The sequence below is a fragment of the Hylobates moloch genome, unplaced genomic scaffold (genome assembly GCF_009828535.3).
Source record: "Hylobates moloch isolate HMO894 unplaced genomic scaffold, HMol_V3 SCAFFOLD_10, whole genome shotgun sequence".
NCBI lineage: Eukaryota > Metazoa > Chordata > Mammalia > Primates > Hylobatidae > Hylobates > Hylobates moloch.
In genome coordinates this window covers 83,686,775-83,710,980 of record NW_026652285.1, presented here as the reverse complement: position 1 = coordinate 83,710,980, position 24,206 = coordinate 83,686,775, and the positions used below count along the sequence as shown (strand labels likewise).

Sequence of the window (24,206 nt, the reverse complement as noted above, 5' to 3'; positions counted from 1 at the left end):
TATTGATTTGTAAAAGCTTCTTGTATGTTCAGGATATTAGTGTTGCAAATGTTCGGGCCTTTGTTGATCTTTCTTCTGTGTCCAATTACAGTTTAAAATTTTACGTGATAAAGTTATAAGTATTTATAATTATGGTCCTTTGGTTTCATCTCATGCTTAGAAAGGGATTCCTCACTCCATAATTACTAAAATATTTATTCATGCTGGGGGCGGTGGCTCACGCTTGCAATCCCGGCACTTTGGGAGGCCAAGGTGGGTGGATCACCTGAGGTCGGGAGTTCAAAACCAGCCTGGCCAACATGGCAAAACCTTGCCTCTACTAAAAATACAAAAATTAGCTGGGCACAGTGGTGGGCGCTTGTAATCCCAGCTACTTGGGAAGCTGAGGCAGGAAAATCACTTGAACCAAGGAGGAGGTTGCAGTGAGCACAGATCGCGCCATTGCACTCCAGCTTTGGATGACAGAGCGAGACTCCATCTCAAAAAAGTATTCATGTTTTCTGTATTTTATACTTTAATTTTTTACGACAAAAATTTTGAGTCATTTAGCTTTCATATTAGAATAATGAGTGGGGGCAGGTTCCGTGGCTCACGCCTGTACTCCTAACACTTTGGGAGGCCAAGGTGGATGGATTGCTTGAATCCAGGAGTTCAAGACCAGCCTGGGAAACATGGCAAAACCCTGTCTCTTAAAAAAATCAAACATCTCTTTCTTTATTTTTTTAAATTTTGTGTCTCAATGACTAGCGAGTTATTATAATACCATTGGTAGAAATCGTCTATGGATCTTTACTGGGATTTCAATGACCTTACAGATTTATTTAGAGGCAACTGACATCTTTATAATTTCTCTCTCCAAACACAAGGTATGCTTCTCCATTTATTCATTTTGTCTTATATCCCCTTAACAGTTTTCTTCATATAGGTCTTATACATTTCTCGCTAATAATTAAAGAAATGAACATGTATTTGGGTTTGCTGGATTGGCAAACTATTTTTAAAAATGTAATAGTAATGGAGATAATACACTCACACATTGATGGTGGAAGTGGAAGTTGGCACAACCTTCTAGGAAGGAATTTGGGAATTTGGCAATATGCAGCAAGAGTTACAAATGTTTTAATACTCTTTGACCTAGTAATACCATTTATAGAAATCCTGACTAAGGAAACAGTATTGAGCCAGGTGCAGTTGCTCATTCCTATAATCCCAGCACTTTGGGAGGCCGAGGCGGGTGGATCACCTGAGGTCAGGAGTTCGAGACCAGCCTGGCTAACATGGTGAAACCCCATCCCTACTAAAAATACAAAAATTAGCCTGGTGTGGTGGTGGGCACCTGTAATCCCAGCTGCTGAGGCAGGAGAATTGCTTGAACCCAGGAAGTGAAGATTGCAGTGAGCTGAAATCACACCATTGCACTCCAGCCTGGGCGACAACAGCAAGACTCCATTTTTTTAAAAAAAAGTAGGCATATATGCATATACATATATATATGTATATATATGTATGTGTATATATATCTATATATATATAGAGAGAGAGAGAGAGAGGAGAGAGAGAGAGACAGTGGAAAAGTAAAATCAGACAATGATTAAGGAATATCCACTGGATTTTGTGCTCAGGAGGTTGTTGTGACCTTAGTGGAGTAGTAGGGGTGGAAGGCAGGTTGCAGCAGGTTAGCACATGAATAGGAAGTGAAGAAGTTTGGCTGAAAAAGGAGGACGAAGGAGCAAGGAGATAGGGGAGAGATGGGATTATGAGATGGCAGAGTTGAGCATGCTTATCTGTTGAGTGAAAGGGACAGTAGAGAGGAAAATCTCAAAGATTGTGGACCGTGGAAGGCCAAGGGAAAGAGAGCGATACCTGAAGAAGAGAAGGCTAGTGTTCAGGTCACCTTGAGCCAGAGGACAGAGGCCTCTTGCTTAAAAGGAAGAGAAGTGGGTGAGAACAGGCGCTCCTCCCCCCACGAGCCACTCCTCAAGTGGCTGGGCCAGTTGAGAGTTCTCTGATGACCCCTATGCCAATGACTAAGAATTAGGATGGAGAGGGGTGATGGCCTATCAGTCGTGGAATATCAACCTCAGTGCCCTTTTGTCAACACTAACCCCACAGCATCCTGACTCCCTTGAAGGGGAAGACATGTCACATGCCTTAATGCCTTAATGTGCTTTATCTTTCAGAGTTGTGGAAAGTAAAAATGCAGCCCTACCAAAAGGAACTATTGTACTGGCTTCTTCAGGCTGGACAACGCACTCCATTTCTGATGGGAAAGATCTGGAAAAGCTCCTGACAGAGTGGCCAGACACAATACCACTGTCTTTGGCTCTGGGGACAATTGGCATGCCAGGGTGAGTTTCATGGATATGTTCCATTTGTTTGAATGTCTGACACTCTGGTTTTCCAAAATGCTTTGTTCAGAACTTGGTCAACAGGAAGATATTTGATGTGTGATAGGCTCAGGGGCTGATTAGAGAAGAGGGCAGGACTCAGAAGGAAGATCAACCTACGTGTCCATCAATGGGTGAATGGATAAAGAAAACGTGGTCTAGATACACAGTGGCATACTATCCAGCCTTAAAAAAGAAGAAAATCTTGTCATTTGTGACAACATTGGAGGACTTTATGTTAAGTGAAATAAGCCAGGCACAGAAAGGCAAATACCACATTATTTCACTTCAATGTGGAATCTAACAAAGTTGAACTCATAGAATTAGAGAGGAGAATGATAGTTACCAGGGGCCGGGAGGCTGAAGGGTTGGGGAGATGTTGGTGAAAGGATACAAAATTTCAGTTAGACCCACCATGCCCGGCATGAATAAATATTTTAGTAATTAATATTTACTAAAATTAATACCTTCTTACATTAAATTAGTGGACACTAAATAATTCCAGCACTTCTTATTCTTTCCTGCCTGCCCTGTACCCTCTATGGGTGAGAGCTCTTCCTCTTCCTTTGTTATCCCGCTCATCCTTCCCTCTGCACTGTGAGCCAGGTGTAGGGGAGGAGAGGTGAAGGTAGACATGAGGAAACTTTGGTTGTTGAGAAGGTAATTTGTAATATATTAGGAGATCCTGACTCCTGAAAGAGAAGGTAATTTATTCACTCATGTATATTTCTTATTCATCTGATCCAAGCCACTAAGGAATGCGTGTTAATGCACGTTTACTCTAAACAATCAACCAGTGGTGCTCAGTGACTGAGGTGGGGAGTCATACATGCCCATTTCTAAGAATCCTCTGTCAACACATCACCCATTCAGTGAGACTTCTTGTTATTATGAGTCACTGACCAGTGGGATGGGTCTTCTTTGCTAATGCCAGAGTTTTCTGGGCCAGTTCACTTAACCCCAAAACAGAAGCAGAGGTTACACTTTCTGATTGAGTTATTCCACCTGTGACAACCAGCATCTCCCTCTCCCAGTATACCTTCTAGATATTTCCAGAGTTGGCTTTCAATTAGATATTCCGATCTGAGATACACAAAGACTTTCCCAAACATTACCTCCTTTTAAAATAAAATGGAGGCTAGGCGCGGTGGCTCACGTCTCTAATCCCAGCACTTTGGGAAGCCGAGGCAGGCGGATCATGAGGTCAGGAGTTCGAGACCAGCCTGACCAACATGGTAAAACCGTCTCTACTAAAAATACAAAAATTAGCCAGACATGGTGGCATGTGCCTGTAATCTCAGCTACTCAGGAGGCTGAGGCAGGAGAATCGCTTGAATCCAGGAGGTGGAGGTTGCGGTGAGCCGAGATTGCACCACTGCACTCTAGCCTGGGTGACAGAGCAAGATTCCATCTCAAAAAATAAAATAAAATAAAATACAATGAAGATAAGATGAAGAAGTCAAAAGTAAAGAAATCCTTGAGGGAAAATTAATGGTGTACTTTGGACTAAGAAGGACTTAATAGAATCAATGGTTTGGAGAGCAAATACATGTGCTCTTCCAACTTAATTGAAGGAAATGATGCAAAACGTTGGGGGAATGTTAAATCTGTGGAGTCTGGACAGCTAAAACACACTCTAGATTTCAAAGTTCAACTTCTCTTATAGTCTATATCAGAAGTCCTAGCATTCTTGGAAGTCGACCCATCCCAGCCAGGTATAGTGGCTCATGCTGGTAATTCCAGCACTTTGGGAGGCTGAGGCAGGAGGATCGCCTTAGGTAAGGAGTTGGAAACCAGCCTGGGCAACATAATGAGACCTTGTCTCTACAAAAAAATTTAGAAATTAGCTGGGTGTGGTGGTGTGTGCCTGTAGTCCCATCTACTTGGGAGGTTGAGGTGGGAGGATCGATTGAGCCCTAGACATTGAGGCTGCAGTGAGCCATGATTGCGCCACTGCACTCCCGCCTGGGCAACAGTGCAAGAACCTGTCTCAAAAAAAATTTTTTTGTAAAGGGAGTAGTTCTCAATTGCTAGCATTCATAAAAATCACCTAGAGTCTTATTAACATTTGGATTATTTCTGAATCAGTGGGTCTAGGGTGAGGCCTGAGAATCTAAATGTTTAACAAACATTTCAGCGGGGTGCGGTGGCTCACACCGATAATTCCAGCACTTTGGGAGGCAGAGGTGGGCGGATCACAAGGTCAGGAGTTCGAGACTAGCCTGGCTAACATGGTGAAACCCCGTCTCTACTAAAGATACAAAAAATTAGCTGGGTGTGGTGGCGCATGCCTACAATCCCAACTACTGGGGAGGCTGAGGCAGGAGAATCGTTTGAACCTGGGAGTCGGAGGTTGCAGTGAGCCAAGATCACCCCATTGCACTCCAGCAGGGGTGATAGGGCGAGACTCTGTCTCAAAAAAAAAAAAAAAAAAAAAATTTCAGGTGATTCTGAGGCAGGTGGTGCTGCCTCCCCCTTTTGAAAAACACTGTGTTAAGGGAATGTTAGATATTTGGATTCTCAGAAAAAATGCTGCCTGTGCCTGTCACTGCCTTCTATTCAATGCCAACCTCTCATGGGCCCCAAATATAGTCAGAGGCTGTGTAAGCTAAGTAATGTCAACATGTAGTTTTTTTTTTTAATGCAAAAATAACTTTACATGAATTTGTCTGAAATTCTGCAAGTGACTTAACAATCACTATAATGGGTCTGGATTTTATTGGCTCAGATTCAGGGCTGCAGAAATATAGCTTAACATTTTCCACTACTGAACTTCATTTCTACCTCAAGCCCTCCTTTTGGCTAGTGTAATAAGAGAAAACCTCAGTTAAATTCAGTGATTTCTCACATCATTTCAAATTTAAAACTCAGGATTTCTTTCTTCTTCTCCCTGGGGTTGTTGCAAAGCTCCAAGGGATAATACAAGTTCAGTGTCAGTAGAAGGGGGACAACAATGACTTCTTGATCTTGATCTGTACTGGTCTTAAGCTGGTCTCCTGCTCAAAGTTACTTCCTTTCTCTAACTTTTCAGATCTTTTCCCCCTTTCCTTCTTCCCACCCTTCCTTCCCCTTCCTTTTTTACACTTTGAAGTTCTTCTGAGGAATGAAATGGAAATATATATATAGCGCCAAATGATCAGCCTCTAAACAAAAACAACTCCTATGTACCCCAAATTCATATTTCACTCAGAATTTGAACTCCTCAAAATTGTCACTGCCAAGGACATCATTGTGAAAGTAGAGGATGCTTAATACCTTCTTACATTCAATTAGTGGGCACTAAACAATTCCAGCACTTCTTGGTCTTTCCTGCCTGCCCTGTACCCTCTATGGATGAGAGCTCTTCCTCTCTGTTCTCCTCTGTTATCCATCATTCCCTTTGGTTGTGAAGAAAGCCTTCAATCATATCACCTTCCAAACTCGCAATCCAATGAGGTGTGGTGGTGTCCTCACCCAGTCCCCACCAGTACCGCCAGTGCGACATCTTGGTAGGTCCAGTAGCTCTTTTCTTGCAAGCTAACTTTGACATCTTACTTGTGGTAATATGGGGAAATTTCAGAAGGTCTTCCATACCACTTTGGAGCCATGGAAAGCTCCAGATGCTCCCTGTGACCCTCTCATGCCTAATATCACAGCATTGTAGCTACTCTGTGGCTATGTTACCATGATAACATGGGGGCTTCTCCCATGAAGCTCATCATCTCCATAGAACTTATATGGGAATGAGGCATAGCTCTCTCTTCTTGAATCCCCAAAGTTTGAGAAAGATAATCCATCTTTTGCCCCTGAAATTTGGCCTGTGAATGGACAGGATACAGCCCCTTTCTAGCCAACTCTCTCTTCCCTCCCTAGTTCACATCATCTTTATTCCTATCTGAGAGTAGAGATGGAGGAAGTAAAGCAACAGTGGCTGGCAATATTTATTTCCTATATTTTTGTCTTTTACTTGGACCCATGGCACTGGGCCATTGAGAAGGCCTTCAAAATATATATAAATGAGTTATAGAGGAAAGAAACAACTCTATTCATATATCCTTAATTTTCTTCCTTTAGCCTGACTGCCTACTTTGGCCTACTTGAAATCTGTGGTGTGAAGGGTGGAGAAACAGTGATGGTTAATGCAGCAGCTGGAGCTGTGGGCTCTGTTGTGGGGCAGATTGCAAAGCTCAAGGTAAGTGCCTTACTCCAGTAACAAGCCTTTATTCAAAACCCGTTGGGAATGCAACAGTGAACACAGCAGATCTTCCTTGGCCTCAGGGAGTTTATAGTCTAGTTGTCTTCTTTAGAAGTTGGAGATTGAGAAATTGGAGGAATGGGGAAAACTATAGCAAAGATAAGCTGAACATTGTTATTTGATAACATTGCAGATAATCAAGTCAGAAATGGCCTCTGTCTAGAGTAGTGAGTTTATCAGCATTTATCACTTTCATATTTTTTACTGAACATTCTATCGCTACAGCTTAATCTTCTTTCTTCATGATTGTCCTTAGCAATGAAGAAGGGACTTGAGATGAGCCAACTAAGAGTCATCACCCACGTGGCCCCACTGCCAAGGCTGTTGTACTAGAAGGAAACAGGCATCCAGCCCAGAGCAGTGGGGCCATGGCTTGGGAACTAAATCCTGGGAGATACCTGGGATAAGGAAGCGTTGGCTCTGATTTAGGCAGATGTCTGCTCAAGGGATCCAATCTGATGATGGGTGTATAGAGTAGGCGACAACTCAGACACTGTAGGGATTTGTTATTACATAGTGGAAAGGTGATCTGGCTTGACTGATCCTTTACCCAAGGCTGGGATGCAGGATTCAGGACCTAGGTCCTAGGGGACAAGTTAGATGGAGTACAGATGAGTACAGGGCTACAACCAACGGCCAAGGGTTTGGACTGGTCTCCAGTGCTAATAGGAGCTTGGAATACAAATGTGAGGCTACCATAGAAGTTGTAGAATAATTTGTTTAAGTAAGTAAATAGGAATAGATACTAAATTTTATTAAATGCCATTGCAGCATTTATCATGTTCACTTTTCAGTGAATGAATTACATTAGTTTTCCAATGTCGAACCATTCTGACATTTCCAGAATAAGCTTTACGTATGTATGGTATATTATGGGCTTATACCTTTGGAATTGACTTGATAACATTTAAAATAGAATTTTTGCATCTACAGTCACAAGTGGGTTCGGTTTAAAGTTTACTTTTTGTTCTGGAATTTAGCTAGGCTTGGATTATGCTAAAATTACAAAATGAATTAGGATTATTTCTAAATATTCCAATTTCAAATATCCTATTAAAATCACAAGGGGCTTTTATCCTGTAAGTTTGATAGGACTTGCACTTAAACCTATTCTTTTATATTCAACCTTTCTGTCCATTTTTTGTGTGTTTCTGTAAAATGCAGCTATTTGCATTTTTAACCCATCTGAAAGTCTCAGTGTTGTAATAGTTAAATTTATGCCATTCATATTAATTGTCATAACTGGAATGTTTGGTCATATTTATATTATCTTACTTTGTTTTCTATTTATTGGTTATTTCTTTCTGTGTTATTTTCTATGTTCTTTTTCCTCTAATTACTGAGAACCTAAGTTTTATTTACATTCTGCTAGTGTTTACCTTTTTACCAATTATTTAAAATCTGTTTTATTTCTATCCTGCTACTATTCATATACATATTTTATATACAAAAATAAACATATACACAATATATGTATATGAACTTCTAACAGTATATTTTTTCCCCATATTCTACCCCTACATCCTAGATTTTTATTCAATAATCTAATAAATAATAAAAATCTCATATGATTATTAAAACTTTTTGGTTATGACATCTGAAAATGCCTTTTAATTTTGATGCATATAGAATTCAAAGGACCTGCCAGGTGCAGTGGTGTGTGCCTATAATCCCAGCTTCTCAGAATTCTGGCTGAGGCAAGAGGAGCCCTTGAGCTCAGGAGTTCAAGACCAGTCAGGGCAATGTTGTGAGACCTTGTCTTTAAATTAAAAAAAAAAATTCAAAGGACCCAATCCCTTTCTGTCAGAGCTCTATAAAATTGCTCTACTTTTTCAATTTTTATTTAGTGTTGCAGATGAGACATTCAAAGCCAATCTGATTCTCTTTCCCTTGTAGGTAATTAGACTTTTCTTTTAGGTGCTTATAAGCATTTCTTGTTATTCGTTGAATTTAGAAATATCACCAGGAAATGTCTATATCTGTCTTTGTTTAATCCTGCCTGCAAGTTTGTTAGCCATTATAATCTGAAGACCAACTTTTTTCTTCAGATGAAGAACAGTTTTCTTCTTCTATTTAGTTCTTTTTTTCATCTATTCTGTTTTCTTCATGAGGAATGGTATATGTTCATTCTGTTTCCCTTAGGACTATTCTTGTATGCTCTCTTTGCTCTCATAATTACATCTTTTGTACTTTTTCCTCTGAATTCTGTACTTTCTTAATCTGGTCCTCCAATTGAATTATATGACTTGCAGCAGCATCAGTTTCTAGATTAGCAATTGAGTTTTTCATAGCTGAGGCTCATCATATTCTGGGATTGCTTCCTTTCCCCATAACCTGCCCTTGTTGACTAATGCAGTATCCTTTTGAATTTCACTGAGAAACTCGAAATGGTATGAACACATCTTTTAAAATATCTTCTCTTCCCTGTAGAAATTCCACTGGAGACTGCCATGCTAAGGAATTTATACTCAATCCTTAAAGAAGTACCATGATTGGTTCTGCTTTTTAGAAACATCACTTAGGCCTTGGTAGGAGAATAGTTCTTAGGGACATTATACTAGAGACAAGAAGTCCACTTAGGAGGCTCTTATAATAATTCAAATGAAAATGTTGATGCATCGACAAAGATTGGAAGTCAGAGTCAGCTTTTTTTTTTTTTTTTTTTGAGACGGAGTTTCACTCTTGTTGTCCAGGCTGGAGTGCAATGGTGCAATCTCAGCTCACCGCAACCTCCGCCTCCTGGGTTCAAGCTATTCCCCTGCCTCAGCTTCCCGAGTAGCTAGGATTACAGGCGTGTGCCACCACGCCTGGCTAATTTTGTATTTTTAGTAGAGATGGGGTTTCTCCATGTTGGTCAGGCTGGTCTCGAACTCCCGACCTCCGGTGATCTGCCTGCCTCAGCCTCCCAAAGTGCTGAGATTACAGGCGTGAGCCACCGCCTGGCCCAGAGTCGGTTTTTAAGGCTGTTTGGTTAAAAAAGAGGAAGAAAACCAGATGATTGGACATGGATCATAAGACAAAGGAAAGCTTCTCCTTTAAGCCATGTTTCAGGTTTGGATAACTGAGTGGTATGATTCTCTATAATAGTGGATAGAAAAGAAACAAGTAAGAAGCAAGGAAAAAAGTATATTCCCTTTTGAACACACTATTTATGAGGGACCTACAGGACATCCAAGTGTGAGGACATCTGTATGTTGTTGGAAATACTGATTTGGAACTCAGGAGAAAAAAACATGGGCTATAACATTAATAGATAGAATAGATTAATTAATAATCTGCATAAAGGAGGTCATAAGAGTAAAAGAGATCATCCTATGATAGTCTATAGTCTTAGAAGGAAAAAGGACCAAGGATGGCTCTCTTGCAATAGGTTTTTCTGGAATCATGAAGGAATGGAAAAAGCATATGGCCGTCACTATTTGTACAGAGATTCATGTAAATCCAATTGGGGTTTTTCCTCAATTGAAAATGCACAGTGGCACATATTCTGGTCTTCATAATACATTTAGAGTATAAGGGAGCTTTCTGAAAAGCTAGTTTCTATGAACCAATATAATCTGTAGTGTCATCCTGAAAGTGCTTTTCAGAATGCTTCCTAGCTCCTCTGTGATGAGGAAGCGTCTAGTCTGGTGCTTTGGACTAAATCAAAGGATAAAGGGGGCCTGGTGCAGTGGCTCATGCCTGTAATCCGAGCAATTTAGGAGGCCGAGGCAGCAGGATCACTTGAGCCCAGGAGTTCGAGATCAGCCTGGGCAACATAGTGAGACCCTGTCTCTATGAAAATTTAAAAAATATAAGCCAGATGCAGTGGCATGCACCTGTGGTCCCAGCTACTCAGGAGGCTGAGGTGGGAGGATCATTTGAGCTTAAGAGGTCAAGGTTGCAGTGAGCCATGTTCGTGCTACTGCACTCCAGCCTGGGCAACAGAGTGAGACCATGTCTCAAAAAAATATAAACATCCAAAAAATCAAAAAAGGATAAGGGGGCAGTTACCAGGAGGGCTGTCTGTGATGTGGGAGTCACAGAGCTGAGACAAAATAATAGTCTGAAGAATGACTGTACCAAGAGATGGCATACACCGCATTGCAAGGAAGAGAAGCCCAGAAACAAAGAACCAAGGAAGTCAAATGAATGGGTTGTGAAACCAGCTGGTGGAACTATGAACCAAATAAATGCAGAAGGGACCTGCTGGGTGGTCAGAAGCAAGCTGAAGCTGAGTTGTAGGATGGTCCGGGGACTAATTTCACCTATGGGATCTGTTGGCCCATTACGCTATTCCTTATATATGTGGCTCAGCACCTAAGAGAGTGTTCTTAGGGAACCTAGGCATACTAGACTAGGAAAGTAGTGTTGGTCCATGCTTGTGACTTATTAATGGTTTCCTTTTTTTTTTTTTTTTTTTTTTACTATTTAGGGCTGCAAAGTTGTAGGAGCAGTAGGGTCTGATGAAAAGGTTGCCTACCTTCAAAAGCTTGGATTTGATGTTGTCTTTAACTACAAGACAGTAGAGTCTTTGGAAGAAACCTTGAAGAAAGCCTCTCCTGATGGTTATGATTGTTATTTTGATAATGTAAGTACAAACTGGACTTAATATCTAATTTATTAATTAAGTACTATATAAGGCAGGAGTCTCCTACCCCTGGGCCATGGACAGTTAGTGGTCCATAGCCTATCAGGAACTGGGATGCACAGCAGGAGGTGAGGGGCAGGTGAGCAAGCAAAGCTTCATCTGTATTTACAGCCCCTCCCCATTGCTCCCATTACTGCCTGAGCTCCGCCTCTTGTCAGATCAGTGGAAGCATTAGATTCCCATAGGAGTGTAAACCCTGTTGTGAACTATGCATGTGAGGGATCTAGGTTGTGCGTTCCTTATGGGGATCGCACTACTCAGCTGCCTGATGATGCCTGATGCCTGATGATCTGTCACTGTCTCCCATCACCCCCAGATGGGACCATCTAGTTGCAGGAAAACTTACCCACTGATTCTATGGTTATGGTGAGTTGTAGAATTATTTCATTATATATTACATTGTAATAATAATAGAAATAAAGTGCACAATAAACACAATGTACTTGAATCATCCCCGAAACCATGCCCACAACATTCGATGGAAAAATTGTCTTCCAATGAAACTGGTCCCCGGTGCCAAAAAGGTTGAGGACCACTGATACAAGGGATACATGAAGAAAGTACATATGCCTTTTTTAAAAAACAGCTTTATTGAGATATCATTCATGTACCATGTAATTCACTCATTTAACATGTAGAAGTCAATGTTTTTTACTATATTGGCAAAATTATACAACCAGTTTAAGAATATTTTCATCACCCCCCCAAAAAATGCTACTCATTAGCAGTCACTCTCCATTACCCACCCTCCCCCCCCACTAAAAGTGGTCTCTTATGACTGGCTTCTTTCACTTAGCTGATCAGAGAATCTCAATATATAATCAAGTAAAATGTATAAGTTATAAAAGGTATGGTCTTAGAGTCAAATGAAAATGCCTGTTTATGTATTTTTCTTTTTTTCTTGAGATGGAGTCTTGCTCTGTTTCCCAGGCTGGAGTGCAGTAGTGTGATCTCAGCTCACTGCAACCTTCACCTCCTGGGTTCAAGCAATTCTCCTGCCTCGGCCTCCCAAGTAGCTGGGATTATGGGCGCCCGCCACCATGCCCTTCTAATTTTTTGTATCTTTAGTAGAGACAGGGTTTTACCATGTTGGCCAGGCTGGTCTTGAACTCCTGACCTCAGGTGATCCACCCACCTCAACCTTCCAAAGTGTTGGGATTACAGGTGTAAGCCACCATGCCCGGCCGAAAATGCCTGTTTCTAATGTCTTTCTAACTACAATCTTCCACACTGTTGGGCTAATTCAATCAGTTTTGTTGCTGCTAAAACAGGTATTGTAAAATAATGATTGTGACTTAATGATTCTCCTGAATCTCTAGTATTTAGATTATTTAACGTTTTGTCTTTGGTTTTGTTTTTCCTGTCTGTTCAGGTAGGTGGAGAGTTTTCAAACACTGTTATCGGCCAGATGAAGAAATTTGGAAGGATTGCCATATGTGGAGCCATCTCTACATATAACAGAACCGGCCCACTTCCCCCAGGTAATGAGCACATGCACACGATCCCATATGTCACAAGGCTGGACAAGGAGAAAATTCACAGATATGCCATAGGCCAGTGACTCTGAAATTATTAGAAAGATTTTCTTATATTCTTTTATTATTATTTTTTTATTTTTTATTTTTTTTAAGATAGAGCCTCACTTTGTGAGAGCTCAGGAGTTTGAGACCATCCTGGACAACATGGCAAAATACCATCTCTACAAAAAATACAAAAATAAGCCAGGCGTGGTAGTGTGCACCTGTAGTCCCAGCTACTCAAGAGGCTAAAGTGGGAGGATTGCTTGAGCCTGGGAGGCTGAGGCTGCAGTGAGCTGTGTTCGTGCCACTGCACTCCAGCCTGGGTGACAAAGTGACAGCCTGTCTCAAAATAATAATAATAACAAAAACAACAACAAAAGAAATTTAAAAATATACAATTTCACATATTTTGTGCTAAATCAGCTTACGTTAGATTTTTATGTAGAAAAACAGCAGGATCTACAAATATAGAAGAAACAGTTATTAAAAGTTTTAGTTTTTACCTATCATTTAATGCAAAGTTGTAAAAAGTGATGATTTGATTTAGAAACAGAACACCTTGGTCTGGCTGGTAAAATATTCAGGTTCCTCTGGATATTAGAGACATTGCTGGAGGTGTGAGAGGAATAAAGCGTGACTTGCTGTGGGTGAAGGGACGGGCAGGCTGCCATGCCCTTCAGAAATCTTGGGCAGTGCTTCTTGGAGCAGTAGGGCACCTTGGCCTCAGCAGGCTGACAATTGCCACTAAAAAGGAAGGGAGCAGCAGCTTCCCTCCATTCCTTGATTGTCCTTGTTTTATTTCTCTGGTGCCCTGCCATGCACTCCATTCCCTACTCGCTACTCTCTTATGCTGAAACCACACCCCTCCCACTCCACACTCTGAGGTCCAAAAGCAGTATCAACCAGAGAACCATATTCATTAAATCCCAGTCCTGTGAGGTGCCTTGTACAGGCCTCTCATTTTACAAGTGGGGAGATGAATGGCCAAGAGGACCAGAGACTCTTTAACTCCTATTGGCAACAGACTCAAAACAAAGACCAGTCTTCTAAGCTCCCCATACAGAGTCTGTTTCTGCTACAATGATTCTGTGCTATTAAGACAGATCACAAATTACCTGTGGTCCCCCCCAAAAAAGGAGAAAGAAGGAAAGACTCTAATCAGGATCCAGGCAACCATAAATCAATTGGTTATTTATTCTATGATGAGCTTGACTAATGGGAATGAAATCTTATAGCCCCACTAGTTAACCACCCCACAACTGTATGGAGATGTGGGGGCTAGAAGGGAAGGGGCTGACGAAGGGCAACTTGTAGATTCCCTCTCAGGTTGTGAAAAATCAAAATCATTACCAAGAAGGAAACTCCAGATTTACTTGGCAATCTTATTGTTAGGGACTTTTTTTTCCTCTGTCATTTTCTAACTGGTGCTAAGCTGGAATCATGGGAAACTGTCTGCCTGCCAGCTGAGCAAAGCTGCAGGAGGACTTTTCTTAACCACAGTCCAATTAGGAATAGCCAAATATTTTGGATACAGTAACTCGATCTAGTCTTTTTAGCAATTAGTCTTTGGAAGCTCAGCTGCTCAGACAGGACTTTGAGATGTCAGCTGGCCTTGTCCATTCCATTTTAATCAGATGGAATTCTACCCTGCCACAGATCCCCAGAAATTCTAACATATTCCACTGTTAGGATAGCTCAGAGGCAAGCAATGATTTCCTCCAGGTTTAATGCCACATTTGCTTTTTTGCTTTCAGTAAAAAAACAAAAACCAACATTCTCATCAACACGCACAAACCCAGAAACAGCATTTCACTTTCATTTTGCTTTTTTATTTGTTTGTTTTGAGACAAGGTCTCACTCTGTTTCCCAGACTGGAGATTTTGTTTTTATTTTTTAATTTTAATTTTTTTTTTTGAGACAGGGTCTCGCTTTGTTGCCCAGGCTGGAGTGCAGTGTGCAATCATGGCTCACTGCAGCCTCCACCTTCCGGGCTCAAGTGATCCTCCCACCTCAGCCTCCTGAGTAGCTGAGACTACAGACATGTGCCACCATACCTGGCTATTGTTTTTTGTTTTGTTTTGAGACAGAGTCTTGCTCTGTTGCCCAGGCTGGAGTGCAATGGTGTGATCTCAGCTCACTGCAACCTCCGCCTCCTGAGTTCAAGCGATTCTCCTGCCTTAGCCTCCTGAGTAGCTGGGATTACAGGCACACACTGTCACGCCTGACTAATTTTTTTTATTTTTAGTAGAGATGGGGTTTCACCGTGTTAGGATGGTCTCAATCTCCTGACCTCGTGATCTGCTCCCTTCGGTCTCCCAAAGTGCTGGGATTACAGGCATGAGCCGCCATGCCCATCCCACTTTCATTTAAGATGAGGAAATGAGAGTTCCAATCCCTAACTCACAAAGAATAGTTGATGTGGGTCTTCTGAAGAAGCACTCTTTCTGTCTCATTCTCTTGCATTAGTTTCTTTTGGTTCAGGACAAAGCTTCATATTTCCGACAGAAAATGTTACTTTCCTCAAAGTAGTGAGTGGGAACTTTAGGCTGAGTGGTGCCAGTGGTCATCAAAGATGCTGAAGCTAGATTCCACCACTTGTCTTAGCACACCAGGCATCTTCACCTGACTTCCTGGAACTTGAACTTGAAAGCCTATGCTCAGGTGTCATTCTCTCAGTTTCTAGTCAATTAAGACACTTGGGAAAATCAACCAGGCAACCAAAAAACTTTTTCTTCCTCACACAGAGAAGGGTAGTATCTTCTTTACAGGCTGCAGGAGAGCTGTGTGCTTTTTCTGAGGTGCTGGTTCTCAAAGTGTGGGCCAAGGACCAGCAGCATCACCATCTCCTGGGAGCTTGTTAGAAATACAAATTCTTAGCTAGGCGCAGTGGCTCATGCCTGTAATCCCAATACTTTGGGAGGCTGAGGCAGGAGGATCGCTTGGCCCAGGAGTTTCAAACCAGGGCAATAGAGTGAGACCTTATCTCTGACAGAAAAAACAAACAAACAAACAAAAACTAAAAAAAAATTAGCCAGGTATGGTGGCATGCACCTATAGTCCCAGCTACTTGGGGGGTGGAGGAGGGAAGATCTCTTGAGCCAGGAGGTCAAGGCTGCATTGAGCAGTGATGGCACCACTTTACTCTAGCCTGGGGAAACAGAGCCAGACCCTGTCTCAAATGAAAAACGACAACCACAAAACACACAAACAAAAACACCCACATGTTTATTCTTTTGTTTGTTTCCTTTTTTTCTTTTTGAAACCGAGTCTCACTCTGTCACCCAGGCTGGAGTGCAGTGGTGCAGTCTCAGCTCACTGCAGTCCCCTTCCAGCTTCAAGTGATTCTCCTGCCTCAGCCTCCTGCGTAGCTGGGATTACAGGCATGTGCCACCATGCCCAGCTAATTTTTGTATTTTTAGTAGAGAGAGGGTTTCACCATGTTGGCCAGGCTGGTCTCAAACTCCTGACCTCAAGTGATCTGCCTGCCTCGGCCTCCCAAAATGCTGGATTAGAGGCATGAGCCACATACCCGACCCCACACACTTATTCTTATAGGTCTGGAGGTTAAAAGTAAAATGGGTTGGCAGGGCTGCATTCCTTCTGAAGACGCTAGAGGAGAATCTGTTCCCTTGCGTTTTCAAGCTTCTAGCAGCTGCCTGTATTTCTTGGCATGTGGCCCCTTCCTCTGTCTTCAAAGCCAGTGGCATAGGCTGTTCCTCCTCCTCCTCTCTCTCATCTCTGCTTCTATCTCCCCATATTCTGTTCCTGACTGTAACTTTCCTGTGTCCCTCATTCCCTTACGAAGACCTTTGCTATTATATTGGGTCCATCTTTATAGTGGAGAATAATCTTCCCATCTCAAGGTTCTTTTTTTTCTTTTTATTTTTTTGAGGCAGAGTCTCATTCTGTCACCCAGGCTGGAGTGCGGTGGCATGATCTTGGCTCACTGCAACCTCTACCTGTCAGGTTCAAGCAATTATCCTGCCTCAGCCTCCCAAGTAGCTGGGACTATAGGCACCCGCCACCATGCCCAGCTGATTTTTTTTTTTTTTTGTATTTGTAATAGAGACGGGGGTTTCACTATGTTGGCCAGGCTAGTCTCGAACTCCTGACCTTGTGATCTGCCCGCCTTGGCCTCCCAAAGTGCTGGGATTACAGGCATGAGCCACTGCGCCCCCCCCCCCCACCCCAAGGTTCCTAATCACATCTGCAAAGTCCTTTTTGCCACGTAAGCAACAGGTTCTGGGGTTTTTGGATATGAACATCTTTGGGGCGATTATTCTACCTGCCGCAGAGTGCATGTTGATTGGCCAGCAGTCCCGTGGATCAGAAAGGAATGAGGAAACGGAAGGGGAGAAGCACCAAGAAACTCCCAGCACCAAGCGCAGTGACAGTGACCTGTACTGCTTGTTTCGCCACGGCCACCTCCCTGGATCCTGCCACCCAAATGTGCTCTTCTCTTCATAGGCCCACCCCCAGAGATTGTTATCTTTCAAGAGCTTCGCATGGAAGCTTTCGTCGTCTACCGCTGGCAAGGAGATACCCGCCAAAAAGCTCTGAAGGAGTTGCTGAAATGGGTCTTAGAGGTAAGGAGCTCCGGAGCCACCCCTTCCAATTGTACACTAGGTCCCATTCCCTTTTGCCTCTCAAGGCTTTTGTTCCACCAATTCTTCCCCCTCTCTGCCGCGTCTTCAGTTTTTCCCTATTGGGTCATTGTGCTTAGAATATAAATATTCTTACTTTTCTCATCTTTGAAAGGAAAACAAAACAACCCTCTCTAAAGTTCATTTCCACTGCAAATGCAGGTCCATTTCCCTTCTCCCCCTTTTATAACAAAATACCTGGAAGTGCTGTCTACACTCACTGTCTCCCATTCCTCTCTTTCCATTCTTCCTTAAACCCACATATCAGGCTTTTCAGAGTCTCACTCTGTTGCCCAGGCTGGAGTGCAGTGGCACAATCTCAGCTCACTGCAACTTCTGCCTCCTGGGTTCCAGCAATTCTCATGCCTCAGCCTCCCAAGTAGCTGGGACTACAGGCGTGTACCACCACGCCCAGCTAACTTTTTGTATTTTTAGTAGAGACAGGTTTTTGTCATGTTGATCAAGCTTGTCTCAAGTGATGCGCCTGCCTCAGCCTCCCAAAGTGCTGGGATTACAGTTGTGAGCTACCGCACCTGGCCGAAATTAACTTTTGTCAAGGTCACAGGGGACCCTTACATAGTGAAATCCACTGGTTGATTCTTAGCCTCACTTGGCTATGGGAAATATTTCATAGTGATCATTCTCTCCTTCATATGCTTTCTTCCCTTGGCTTCCCTTAACTCTTGGTTTTCCTCACTGATTGGTCCTCCTCAGACTCCTGCTAGCTTTTATTTTCTCCAAATTAATATTAGAGTGCCCCAGGTCATGGTCATTGGGCCTTTGCTCTTCTTTATCCACACTCGAGCTATCCCTTAATTAGCTCGTCTGGGCTCAGTATGCCGGGAGCTCCCAGCTCTATCTCCAGCCTGGCTCTCCTCTTACCTCTAGGCTAGTATGTCCACCTGGATGCCTGATACACATCTCTGACATAGCATCTTGAAAACTAAATATGTTTTGATCTTTCCTGCTCAACATGCTCCATATTCAGACTTTACTATCTCAGTTATAACAATTCTATACTTCTAGTTTCTCAATTCAAAAACCTCGGAGCCATCTTTGATGTCTTTCTCTCCTACCCTTGTCTAATCTCTAAGGAGATTCTGGTGATTCTATCTTCAAAACATATACAGAATCTGAACACTTCTCCCCCCTCCCTGCTACCACCCTGGTCCAGGCACCATGCCGTCTAGCCTGGATGTTTGTAGTGTATCGGGGGAACCTGCCCCCAATATTTCAACGTAGGTTCTTTCTATTTTTCATAAGTGTTGGCCGGCTGAGAAATAAAGAGAAAGAGTACAAAGAGAGGAATTTTACAGCTGGGCCAACCGGGGGTGACATCACATATCAGTAGGTCCGTGATGCCCACCTGAGCCGCAAAACCAGCAAGTTTTTATCAAAGATTTTAAAAGGGGAGGGGGTGTACGAACAGGGAGTAGGTCACAAAGATCACATGCTTCAAAGGGCAAAAGGCAGAACAAAGATCACATGCTTCTGAGGAAACAGGACAAGGGCAAAACCAGAACTACTGATAAGGGTCTATGTTCAGCTGTGCACGTGTTGTCTTGATAAACATCTTGAACAACAGAAAACAGGGTTCGAAAGCAGAGAACCGGTTTGACCACAAATTTACCAGGGCGGAGTTTTTACCCCACCCTAATAAGCCTGAGGGTACTGCAGGAGACCAGGGCGTATTTCAGTCCTTATTTCAACCACATAAGACAGACACTCCCAGAGCAGCCACTTCTAGACCTCCCCCAGGAATGCATTCCTTCCCCGGGGCATTAATTATTAATATTCCTTGCTAGGAAAAGAATGTAGCAATATCTTCCCTACTTGCAAGTCCGTTTATAGACTCTCTGCAAGAAGAAAAATACGGCTCTATTTTGCCCAACCCTGCAGGCAGTTAGACCTTATGGTTGTCTTCCCTTGTTCCCTGAAAATCGCTGTTATTCTGTTCTTTTTCAAGGTGCAGTGATTTCATATTGTTCGAATACACATTTTACAATCAATTTGTACAGTTAACACAATTATCACAGTGGTCCTGAGATGACATACATCCTCAGCTTACAAAGATAACAGGATTAAGAGATTAAAGTAAGACAGGCGTAAGAAATTATAAAAGTATTAATTTGGGAACTGATAAATGTCCATATTAAAATGAAATCTTCACAATTTATGTTCCTCTGCCATGGCTCCAGCCGGTCCCTCCATTTGGGGTCCCTGACTTCCTGCAACAGTAGTGGACTCTACCTGGCCTCCCATCTTTGCACCCCTATAGACAATTCCCAATGTGGTGGCCATAGTGATCTGTTAAGGCACAAATCAAATCCTGCCATTCTTATGATCCAAACCATGCAAAGCTCTGCATTTCACTTAAAGTAAACCAAAGTGCTAATACTCAGCAAGCTTACACAAAATCTGACCCCTGTTATCTCTCTGATTTCATTTCTTAGTATTCACCCCCTTGTTTACTTGCCCAGTCTCCTCCACCACTCCACCCCTCTGTAACTGCTTGCTGAATTCTCTCACGTCCTGCAAGTCTTCACTGAAAAGTGCCTTCCGGACCAGCGCGGTGGCTCACACCTGTAATCCCAGCACTTTGGGAGGCCGAGGTGGGTGGATCACAAGGTGAAGAGAGTGAGACCATCCTGACCAACATGGTGAAACCCTGTCTTTACTAAAAATACAAAACTTAGCCGGGTATGGTGATGTGCACCTATAGTCCCAGCTACTTGGGAGGCTGAGGCATGAGAATCACTTGAACCTGGGAGGCGGAGGTTGCAGTGAGTCGAGATCGTGCCACTGTACTCTAGCATGGTGACAGAGTGCAAATCCGTCTCTGCGCCTGGCCTCTTAATTACCTTTTTTAAAGCCCTATCTCCGAATATAGTCCCATTGTCAAGTACTGGTGATTAGGACTTGAACATATGGATTTGGATTGGGGGCACACAATTCAGTCCATAACAGTATTTGTTCTCTATTTTTAACCTCTGAACTGGATTCTACCTTTCCACCCTATCCAGATTCCTTGCTTCTTCAAGAATGAGTTGGGGCTTTCAAGTCAAAAGTTCAAATCTCAGCCAGGCACAGTGGCTCTTGCCTGTAATCCTAGCACTTTTGGAGGCTGAGGTGGGCGGATCACTTGAACCTAGGTGTTTGAGACCAACCTGGGCAACCTATCAAGACCCCGTCTCTACAAAAACTAAAAAAAATTAGCTGAGCATGGTGGCACATCCCTCTAGTCCCAGCTACTAAGGAGGCTGAGGCAGAAGGATCACTGGAGCCCAGGAGGTTGAGACTGCAGTGAGCTATGATTGTGCCACCGCACTCAAACCTAGGTGACAGAGTGAGACCCTGTCTCAGAATAATAATAATAAAAGTTTAAATCTCAGCTTCCCTACTTTGTAATTGACTGACTTCAAGCAAATAATCTTGTCTATAAATCCATGAAGAGTGCTAAGCCATCACTGGAATACATTAGGGAAAAACTTGTATCAGGTAACTCGGGTCTCTATATAAGACCCCTTAAAAAAATCTGAAAATGTAAATTAGTTCCCATTAGTAGGCTGTGCCTTGTAGTAGAAAGAGAAATGAAGACCCTTCCTCACTAACATGAACCCTTCCTTCCCACACTCCCAGATAAAGGTTAAACACATGTTGAAAGAACCTTGGCTTAAAGGGGAGACAAATTATTAGACTGTCCTGCCATTTATATTTCCTGAATAGGACCTGCCTCTTCAGGGGCCAGAGGTAATGAAGGGTGCTCTTTTCTCTGTCTATTTGCACCTCCTCTGAGATCATTGTATTATTAAACTTTACTATGCATCTTACTTAGAAATTGCTTAATTGCGCTGGGCACGGAGGCTCACGCCTGTAATTCCAGCACTTTGGGAGGCCGAGGCAGGCAGATCACGAGGTCAGGAGATTGAGACCATCCTGGCTATCACAGTGAAGCCCTGTCCCTACTAAAAATACAAAACAATTAGCCAGGCATGGTGGTGGGCACCTGTAGTCCCAGCTACTCGGGAGGCTGAGGCAGGAGAATGGCGTGAACCTGGGAGGTGGAGCTTGCAGTGAGCCAAGATCGCGCCACTGCACTCCAGCCTGGGCGACAGAGTGACTCTCCGTCTCAAAAAAAAAAAAAAAAAAAAGAAAAAGAGATTGCTTAATCGCTGCCTTATGACATTTCGCACTATGATCTGACACCTATTATTAAGTTCTTCTTAGGTGTACTTTGTAATCTTTTACATGTACTGTGTAAGTGGATCTTGCCCCCCCTTGACTTCAAGTTCGTGGAGGACAGGACCTCCATCTCTTATTTTCAAGGTTTCCAATGATGTACCTGATACATTTGTTGCTAGGATGAGAACAGTGTATCATTGAGAATATTAAATTAAGTTTTAAAATTTGTTGTTGCTTTGATACAGGGTAAAATCCAGTACAAGGAATATATCATCGAAGGATTCGAAAACATGCCAGCTGCATTTATGGGAATGCTGAAAGGAGATAATTTGGGGAAGACAATAGTGAAAGCATGAAAAAGAGGACACATGGAATCTGGAGGCCATTTAGATGATTACTTAATTTGTTTTTCACCATTTAGCAAAAATGTATACTACCTTAAATGTCTAAGAAATGTACTTGTAATGAGTTTGAGCTACTTAATAAAATACATTTAAGTGCTATGTAATTAGTGATGGAGGATGGAAGTTTCACAGTCAACAACAACCAGTCACCTCACTGTTCACTACAGCTTCTTCTGAGTTATGGTAGAAAATAATGGCTTTGAAGTGTGAAAATTTTCCAAACACTGCATGTTTTTATTCATAAGTAAGAGCTGAACGATGAGAACACATGGACATAGGGAGGGGAACAACACACACCGGGGCCTGTCGAAGTGGGGGTGGGGGAGGGAGAGCATCAGGATAAATAGCTAATGCGTGCGGGGGCTAATACCTAGGTGATGGGTCGACAGGTGAAGCAAACCACCATGGCACACGTTTACCTATGTAACAAACCTGCATGGTCTGCATAATTATCCCAGAACTTAAAATTAAATTAAATTAAATTTTAAAAAAAGTTAGCCGGGCATGGTGGCTCATGCCTGTAATTCCAGCACTTTGGGAGGCTGAGGTGGGCGGATCATGAGGTCAGGAGTTCAAGACCAACCTGACCAACATGGTGAAACACCGTCTCTACTAAAAATACAAAAATTAGCTGAGTGTGGTGGCACATGCCTGTAATCCCAGCCTCTTGGGAGGCTGAGGCAGCAGACTCACTTGAACCCGGGAGGCGGAAGTTGCAGTGAGCCGAGATTGCACTACTGTCCTCCAGCCTGGGCAACAGAGCGACACTCCATCTCTTTTTTTTTTTTGAGACGGAGTCTTGCTCTGTTGCCCAGGCTGGAGTGCAGTGGCGCAATCTCGGCTCACCGCAACCTCCGCCTCCTGGGTTCACACCATTCTCTTGCCTCAGCCTCCCGAGTAGCTGGGACTACAGGCACCCACCTCCACACCTGGCTAATTTTTTGTATTTTTAGTAGAAACGGGGTTTCACTATGTTAGCCAAGATGGTCTTGATCTCCTGACCTCGTGATCCGCCCGCCTCGGCCTCCCAAAGTGCTGGGATTACAGGCGTGAGCCACCACGCCCAGCCCACTCCATCTCAAAAAAAAAAAAAAAAGTTTACTGCTTCTGTGACCTTAGACTTCTGATTTTTCATCTTTAAAGTGAGGATAATAACATCTGTTTCATATACATGTTATACATTTATTTAAAACACCAGCATAGGCTGGGCGTGGTGGCTCACACCTGTAATCCCAGCACTTTTGGAGGCAGAGGCGAGGTCAGGAGTTCAAGACCAGCCTGGCCAACATGGCGAGACCCTGTCTCTACTAAAAATACAAAAATTAGCTGGGCATGGTAGCGGGTGCCTGTAATCCCAACTACTCAAGAGGCTGAGGCAGGAAAATCACTTGAACCCAGAAGGCAGAGGTTGCGGTGAGCCGATATCATGCCATTGCACTCCGGCTTGGGCAACAAGAGCAAAACTCCATCTCAGAAAAAAACAAAACAAAACAAAACAACACCAGCATAATGCCTGGCATATATTAGGTAAGTGTTAGCTATCTCCCTGCCAGTATCAGTGATTTTGAAGTCTTAAGATTACCACCCCTATTGCTTGTGATTATGCCAGAGGAAATAATCATTGCAGGCGTACAGGGGTCTTAGGGCCAGTCCATACTGGTCCACTACAGATGAGTCTAATTATTCAACAGACCAAAGAAGGAATCTGTCATTCACAAGAGCTGCACAAAATATAACACACGGGAATGTCTATACATCTACAAAAATGTGAAAGATTTCTATGAAGAAAAACTTAAAACATTACTGAGGGGCCAGGCATAGTGGCTCACACCTGTAATCCCAGCTCTTTGGGAGGTCAAGGTGAGAAGATCATTAGAGTCCAGGAGTTTGAGACCAGACTGGACAATACCCCGTACCTGCAAAATGTTCACATTAGCTGGGTGTGGTGGTGTGTGCCTATAGTCCCAGCTACTTGGGAGGCTGAGGCAGGAGGATCACTTGAGACCAGGAGTCTGAGGTTGCAATGAGCTGTGACTGTATCACTGCACTCCAGCATGGGCAGCAGAGTAAGACCCTGTGTCTAAAACAAATTAAAAACAAAACAACAACAACAAAAGCAACATTACTGATGAACACAAAAGAAGACTGGAACATATGGAAAGGTACCATGCTCTTGGACAGGAAGAGTCTATATATATATATATAT

At 42.9% G+C, this 24,206-nt stretch overlaps 1 protein-coding gene across 5 annotated transcripts in view; it reads left to right on the top strand.

Moving 5' to 3' along the window:
* The window catches only part of PTGR1 (prostaglandin reductase 1), a 32,403-nt gene extending 9,733 nt beyond the window's left edge, over positions 1-22,670 (top strand). For 3 of the 5 annotated variants that reach the window (XM_058445272.1, XM_058445273.1, XM_032164864.2), the window contains exons 5-9: positions 2,181-2,348; positions 6,441-6,558; positions 11,036-11,191; positions 12,624-12,732; positions 17,239-17,746. In XM_058445272.1, coding sequence (XP_058301255.1) covers positions 2,181-2,348; positions 6,441-6,558; positions 11,036-11,191; positions 12,624-12,732; positions 17,239-17,501 — 814 coding nt within the window. In that variant the 3' untranslated portion in view covers positions 17,502-17,746. Of the gene's footprint in view, positions 1-2,180; positions 2,349-6,440; positions 6,559-11,035; positions 11,192-12,623; positions 12,733-17,238; positions 17,747-21,841 lie in introns of those variants that run through there. The other 2 variants (XM_058445274.1, XM_058445275.1) reach the window with 1 other exon arrangement.
* Positions 22,671-24,206: the final 1,536 nt, after the last annotated feature.